Below are 7,991 nucleotides of genomic sequence, written 5' to 3'. Positions count from 1 at the left end.
GGAAGACTGAGGCGGAAGGATCGCCGGAGCCCAGCAGGTCGAGGTTGCAGTGGCCAGGAGTGGTCACTGCACTCCAGTCTGGGCGACAGAGTGAGACTCCAACTCAAAAAAAAAAAAACCTCCTTTATCTGTAGAGTCCAGGTCATATTTTCACATTCTGGAATCAAAACCTTCCTAAGTTTAGAAAAATCAAAGCACTGGGGAACTTTTAGGAACCACATTTATGATCTAGGGACTTCAGCTTGTATGTGAGCTGAGAGAATTCATGTTATCAGGAACCTAGAGGAACCCAGAAGTTCTGAGAGCTGATCTCTATCTTTTACAGAAAATATTTAAAGAAGAAATGAAATTTTTAATCCACTCTTTAATATTATATTTTTAAGGAAATTAACTATCAAATGAAGAAAGAAGAAAGCTCTTCCTAACTGACCATTTCTATTGGTTCTCCAGAGAGATAGAACCAATAAGATGACTACATGCATACATGAGAGGGACGTATTAGGGGAATTGGCTCATGCAATTATGTTGGCTGAGAAGTCCTACAACAGACTACAAGTTGAAGACCCTGGAATGCCAGTAGTGTGACTCAGTCCAAATTTGAAGGTCTGAGAACCCAGGGGTCACTGGCGTAAGTCCGAGACCCAAATGCTGAAGAGCCTGGAATTCTGATGTCTACGAGCAGAAGAATATACTCCAGCTCCGAGAGAGAGATCAATTTACCTTCTCTTTACTTTTGTTCTATCCAGGCCCCTAGCTGATGGGATGAGCGCATTGAGGATGGATCTTCCCCACTTATTCCAGTCAGACTCACAAGCCAATTTCCTCTGGAAAAACCATCACAGACACAACCAAAAATAATGCTTTGCTAGTTTTCAGGTATTCCTTAATCCCATCAAAACTGGCACCTAAAGTTAACCATCACACCATCCAAGAAGGAAATAAGATTTTATCACCTACTATAATTATTTGAACAGCATTTCAAATCGACAGGTACAGGATGAAAAGGATCTAGAAAAAATCTGATGCCTGTGTTTCTATCCATGTTAACTGGGACTTTGAAGCTCCAGAGAAGATTAGCAACCTCCTTCAGTGCAAGGGCCAGCTCCACCACTCTCTTCACAAGACCACCCAGTTGAGGGTTTAGCCACTTATCTTTTGTGCTGCAGGGAACTTATGTGGCCCCCTCAAAAACCTAAATGCACCAAGCTGCACACCGTCCACTGAGACCCCCTCTTGGGGGATGGTGAACAATGTTCAGTACTTCCTCTGACAAAACAAAATTGTGAATGAATATAACAAATCAGAGAAAACTTTTTTAAAAGTTTTTTTGTTCACTGTATTTTCAGACAAGGAGTTGAGAGTCAGGAGAATCCCAAAAGTGAACTAAGGTGATGAGGAGCACTGGGGATCCTCGGTGTTCTTTAGTCAAGATCCACCCAACTAAAAAGGAATGATACAATGATTAGAGCAACTTCTCTCACTTGTGCTGTTAATTGCCGATGTGTCTCAGTTTCTGCATCTGTAAAAGTTCCCCCATGAGAACATGGAGTAGGCATGTGATGCTCATGTGTTTTTCTCCTAGTTTTTACTTTTTAGTCTAACTAGCTAACTCCAGTGAGAAATTCTGCAACAGTAGTTGCCAGATAAGGTTGGCATTCCAAGGAAGCATACAGGAATTTCTCAGACTGCCCAGAATGGGTTCTGCTTCCAGAAAATGAAAACTGTCTGCCCACCCTACCCCTATATTTGCCCACTTAAAAGTCATTTTATATACATCATTTTATTTGATCTTCAGGATCCAATAACTTGATTAACTATTTGTGGAAGTTGGAAGAGCCGATTGGATGATTAATGTAAGATGCTAAAGTTCTGATTGCCTGGGCCCAGAGGATCACAAAAAGATCCAAAATGGCAAAACAGACCCTCTGGGTTGGGATTTCCAATCAGCATTGCAGGCACATTGAGCCAGGCAAGAGGCAGAAAACATGTACTCCTGAGAGCCTCATTAGTGAACTCATAGCTTCAGCTGGACTGACACTGGGCGAGAAGACAGCCCAATCATTTAGTTTCCTATAAAGACTGGAGAGGGGAAGAGAGGAAATTATAAAGTAATAACAAGCTTACCAATTTCCTGTGACTTAGCCCATAAAATAGTAGGTACAGCAGAAATTTAACACTAAGTAAACAAGAAAGAAAACTGCACCACCCACAGCAACTCAGCAAGCTGTACTTTAAGAAGTCCTCTGGGCTGGGCGTGGTGGCTCACGCTTGTAAACCTAGCACCTTGGGAGGTGGAAGTGAGAGGATTATCTAAATTCAGGGATTAGAGACCAACCTGGGCAACTTGGCAACACCTCGTCTCTACAGTAAATCAAAAAATTAGCTGGGCGTGGTGGCGCATGCTTGTAGTTCCAGCTACTTGGAAAGATGAGGTAGAAGGATTGCCCAAGCCCAGCAGGGCGAGGCTGCGGTGGGGTGCCACTGCTCTCCAGCTTGGGTGACAGTGAGACTCCTACTCAAAAAAAAAAATGTCATCTGGAGTTAAGAACATCTGTGGCAAAATGTCCACCGTTAACACTATTTTCCACTTAGAAATAATAAACAGAAAGTGAGAGTTAAGGCTACCACTCCCTACACAGTAAGTCAGCTTTTAACGTAGTCTTTTATTCTCCTCCTTATCTTCTGGTGGGGGACGGAATTTACATAAAGCTGGACCATAGAGATGGCCTTATCTAAGACTGGATGACAAAAATTCAATAGGGAGAAAAAAATTAATGCAAATGAGACTAGCATTCTCTGCATTATGAGTTTTTCATTTTTGCTCTGTTGCCTCTTCTGCACAATGGAAACTGTAATTCCTGACCTTTCCCCTCTCACAGAAGCCTGTGTGCATGAGGAAAAATAAGATGCCAATGAAAAGCTGTCAGATGTGTAACACAGAAAGTTCACAAATGAATTTTATGTTAATTGTCTGGATTCTTCCTTCACAAAGTCATTAACAAAAGCACCAAGTGCTTACAGGAACACTTACACCAGTACTGTACGGCTCCCTGACACAGCCACATGAAAGAAAGAAAGAAAGAAAGAAAGAAAGAAAGAAAGAAAGAAAGAAAGAAAGAAAGAAAGAAAGGAAGGAAGGAAGGAAGGAAGGAAGGAAGGAAGGAAAGACAAGTCTTCAGCAAATTGTAGGCAATTAGACATAAAAATTCTGGTTTCAATTTTCTCTGAACTATCTGAGTGTTACTGTTATTCTTTTAAGTCATATCTCAAAATGATTAAAATACTGTTTCATCAAAGAATGACTGATAACCAATACCTGTGTTATCATACCCCAAAGACCATTTTATGACATTGACTTGGGGGAGAGGCAAGAGAGCGAAGAAGGAAGCAGGAGAAAGAGGGAAGGAAAGTAGAGATTTTAAAAAGAAATAAAAAAAGAGAAAGATCAGTAGGAGGGAGAAAGGAAGGAAGGGAAAGAAAGTAAGATAGAGAGAGAGAGAGAGAGAGGGCAGGCAGGCAGGAAATATGGGAGGAAGAAGAACAAAAAAGAAGCTGGGCTTGGTGGCTCAGCCTGTAATCCCGTGCCTTTGGGAGGCTGAGGTGAGTGGATTGCCTGAGCCTGCGGGTTCGAGACCCACCTGGGCAACTTGGCGAGACCTCATCTCTACAATAAATCAAAAAATTAGCCGGGCGTGGTAGCGCGCGCCTGTAGTTCCAGCTACTTGGAAGGCTGAGGCGGAAGGATCGTTGGAGCCCAGCAGGTCAAGTGACAGAGTGAGACTCCAACTCAAAAAAAAAAAAAAAGAACAAAAAAGAAAACTTACAGAGATAACTGAAGTTGCATTAACTCTGCCTGTCTTTTTCCTCACCTATCTCATCCTCCTCTCCAAATTTCATCTTCGCAAAAACAATTTACCAGCTGCTTATTCTCTTCATTCTTATCTCAGAATAAGTTACTGTACTGGCCATGCATGTTTTCCATTCAACATTATAACCAAATTTTTATTCTCTGAAGCAAAAAACAAAAAGTATTGGTGAGCTTTTCTGAGAGAGATATCAGGCCACCTGACATCTCATTTCCTGTTCTGAAACAGACATGTCAAGTGCAGCTGATACCCAAGGTTCAGATCGGAACAGAAGTTTTTTCAACCTGCAGGAGGAAGCTGCTGGCATGGCATACCCTGGCTTACTGTGGGTAATCGTGTTCTCCACCTGTCTCGGTAAGGAAGGCCTTGGCTAGTACCCAATAGGGCTGAAATAGGAAGAAAGATTAATAGCAAAGGAATCTAATCTCCTCATTGGACCAAACTATTCGGGGCAAGAAAGTTGATAGATTTTGTCTGAAGTTTGGTTTAAGGGGAAGAAAGGTGGGTGGGGAGGGGAACCAGCCTGTGAGTCTGATTCTCTCTCTGACATGATACCCCACTGAAGTCCTTTCTCTTCTCTTTCCCACAGAATCCAGCATGACCCAGACAGTCTCTCAGTCTCAACCAGAGATGTCTGTGCAGGAGGCAGAGACCGTGACCCTGAATTGCATATATGACACGAGTGACAGTAATTATTATTTGTTCTGGTACAAACAGCCTCCCAGCAGGCAGATGATTCCCATTATTCGCCAAGAAGCTTATAAGCAACAGAATGCAACAGAGAATCGCTTCTCTGTGAACTTCCAGAGAGCAGCCAAATCCTTCAGTCTCAAGATCTCAGAGTCACAGCTAGGGGATGCCGCGATATACTTCTGTGCTTATTTGAGCACACAGTGAGAGGAGCAACAGGGAGAGGCTTACAGAAACCTCAGACCTCAGCATCTGTGCAAAGATATAGAGGGAGTGTTCAGAGTCACAGGAACACAGAGAAAATCATTGTTTTCTTGGGAGGAAAAAAAAAGTTGTATCTAACTATAGGAAACACAGAGAGGATGTCTATATGCTGTAATTCTCAAAATAATAATTTTTTAAAAATGAATGCCCACAATGCTTTATACTTTTGCAAAGTACCTTCACATGTTATTTCGCCAAACCCTTACAACCCTCTGTGTTACATAGGACAGGTCAGACATTCTGAGTCACTGCTAGCCATGAATCTCAGGGCTTGACCTAAAGCTATATTCTTCTCAAATCACATCTTAGTCTTTTATTTTGTGTATTACTCTAATTACCATCTATCTGCATGTCCCATGACATATCAAAGTTAATATCCCCAAAACTGAATTTTTTTTTTTTTTTTTGAGTTGGAGTCTCACTCTGTTGCCCAGACTGGAGTGCAGTGGCCACTCCCGGTCACCGCAGCCTCGACCTGCTGGGCTCCGGCGATTCTTCCGCCTCAGCCTTCCAAGTAACCGGAATTACAGGCATGCGCTACCACACCTGGCTGATTTTTTAATTTATTGTAGAGATGAGGTCTTGCTGCCCAGGCAGATCTCGAACCCGCGGGCTCAGGCAATCCACTCACCTCAGCCTCCCAAAGGCGCGGGATTACAAGCTGAGCCACCGAGCCCGGCTAGCCAAAATTGAATTTCTTAGCTTCCCTACAGATCTTATTTTTTCCTTATCTTGCCTTGCTCAAGATTTGGGAGCACAATAAAAATCTGCTATTGCTGTATTTCCAGTTAGAGAATTATCCCCACTCTCTACTTTCCAGCTGGGCTATCTGATGTTTTATGCCTATGTTATTCCTTCCTAGTTATAAAACAGTGCAAAAAAAAAAAAAACTGCATCATATCAATCTCATCTATCAGTCATTCATTTTGACTTTAACTTGGCTTCGTCCTGTATTTCCCAAAGTTCATTAATGCATCATTTGTCTGAGATATGAAGATAAAGAAAGGGAACAAGCAACTGTCAAACAGGATTTGATGTGCTGCTAAAAGGAAGAAAAAAAGGTAACTTTTGGCAGTGATACAGTTGCTTTTGATGAGGCAAACTAAGAGTGTTACTGACTCAAACTTGGCCACTTGTTGCCCAAAGCCAAACTGGAGAGACGAGAGATAACAGAAGGAAAGTGACTTTATTTCAAAAGTCAGCAGGTAGGGAAATAGCCAGGCTCTTGCTGCAAAGAAACCATTTCAGATTTCTAGGCTGAGTGCAATAGTTTAAAACGGGAAACTTGGTATGGGGAACAGGCAGGCATGGCACAGGATGTCTCCCCCACCCCAAAAGATGAGGTATTATTGTATTCCCCAGGCAGGTCTCAAATTCCTGAGTTCAAGTGATCCTCTTACTTCAGCCTCCCAAAATTCTAGGATTACAGGAGCCAGTGTGAGCTGCTGCACCTAAGTGGGGTGGATTTTGATGGCATATCTTGGGTGGTGGTACACCCGGAGGCCTACTTATTATCTCAGCTAGAGTCAGGTAGTGGACCAACCATCTCAAGACTCCCCCTCCACCCCCACCCAAGAGGCAGTGTCCCATGATCAGGTTGTTTTTAAGTTTAGCCCCTGGGGTTTTTAAGCAAGCATAAAGTCAGATAAGTGTGAATGGTGAAAAGAAGTTTCTAAAATACACTGAGAGGAGAAAAAAAATTTTAATATATTTTAAGACTGAGATACCCGGATACAGGAAGAAGTGACCATTTAGAAAAACCAGATCTAATGGTGAGGCCAAGCAGCTGCCATGGCATGAGTGACCACCCTTACATCTTCTGAAATTTGGGGGATGCCTGGACCATGAGAGGATTTCATCTTATGCTAAGGGAAAAATTAAAAATGGAAAAATGTAATACCAACATCTCTTTTTATGTCCACAATTCCCCCAGTGTATCTCTTCAGTTTAGCTACCTAGTGGAGCATTTAATTCCATCTGCCCACTTTGGGCAACTGAGAAAGAATTGGGAGTGACACTCGAACAGCTGAAAGAACTAAGTCCAATGAGTAGGTTTCAGAGCTCAGGTTGAAAGTATGGATGAGTGATGGACGTGACTGAATTGGGGAGAGGCCAGAGGGAGGCCAAAGCCAATTGCTGAATCATAATTCAGATTGCTGAGTCATATACCAAATCCCACACACTCCTACCATTCAATCTTAGCACATCAGCTCCTAGACCACCATGCCCAGCTCAGCACCCAAACTTCTCTGCTTGTCTGGAAAAATGGGCTAGACACGAAGCTCAGTGGAAGCATCCCTCTCACATATGGAAGATACCTTGTTTTACCCTGTCCTTTACCTCTGAGGTTCAATGAGTCACCAAGACTTACGAATTCAAGCTAGTTATCAAGCTTCATATCAAAACTTTCTTCTCCTTTCCATCCTTCCTTCTAGTGCCTTCATATAGCTTCTCTCATTTGAATTAATAACAAGTAATTTGTCTAAGTCTCTCTGCTCTCAATTGTGCCCCCCTTCAAAGATTGCTTCACATGACTGCTGAGTGAGCTTCCCACAATAAAAATAAGATTATGCCCACCTCCCCTTCAATAAAGTCCCATTTTCCACAGAAAAAAACCCTGTGATTATTCAGAATATAAGTCCATCAAAGCAGAGGTCACCACTGTATCTGCAGTACCTACCATGCCTGACAGAGTAAATGGTCAAGGATCATCTATTGATGGATTAATTAGTACTCTTCTTAACAATTCAACCCCTTTTGTTGCCCCAGGGCCTGTTCCCCACTCCTGTGATCTCAACACATGAAATTGTCTCCTGCAGATGTACCTTTGCTGGCATGCCCATTTGCAATTAACCACTTGGCTACAATTTAAGAGATTTACATTAACACTAAATGGATCAGAGACCTAAATGTAAAACCTCAAACCATAAGAACCTGAAAAAATGCAGGACACACCCTTATGGAAATTGGAACTGGTATCCAGTTCCTGAACAAAACCCAAAACCTACAGGCCATAAGAGATAAGATAGACAAGTGGGACCTCATTAAACTGACAAGCTTCTGCAAAGCCAAAGAAATCATCAAGAGAGCAGGGAGACAACCTACAGACTGGGAAAAAGTATTTGCCAACTACAGGTCCGACAAAGGCTTAACATCTTGGATCTACAAGGA

General features: G+C 42.4%; 1 gene segment (V, D, J or C); it reads left to right on the top strand.

Moving 5' to 3' along the window:
- The first annotated feature begins 4,129 nt into the window (after positions 1-4,129).
- Positions 4,130-4,966, top strand: LOC103266194. The segment is given in 2 exon segments: positions 4,130-4,220; positions 4,456-4,966. Coding segments are annotated over 2 exon segments (357 nt in total).
- Positions 4,967-7,991: the final 3,025 nt, after the last annotated feature.

Source organism: Carlito syrichta, unplaced genomic scaffold (genome assembly GCF_000164805.1).
Source record: "Carlito syrichta isolate Samal-C Ts95f unplaced genomic scaffold, Tarsius_syrichta-2.0.1 Scaffold307064, whole genome shotgun sequence".
NCBI lineage: Eukaryota > Metazoa > Chordata > Mammalia > Primates > Tarsiidae > Carlito > Carlito syrichta.
This window is presented reverse-complemented; position numbering and strand designations above follow the sequence as displayed.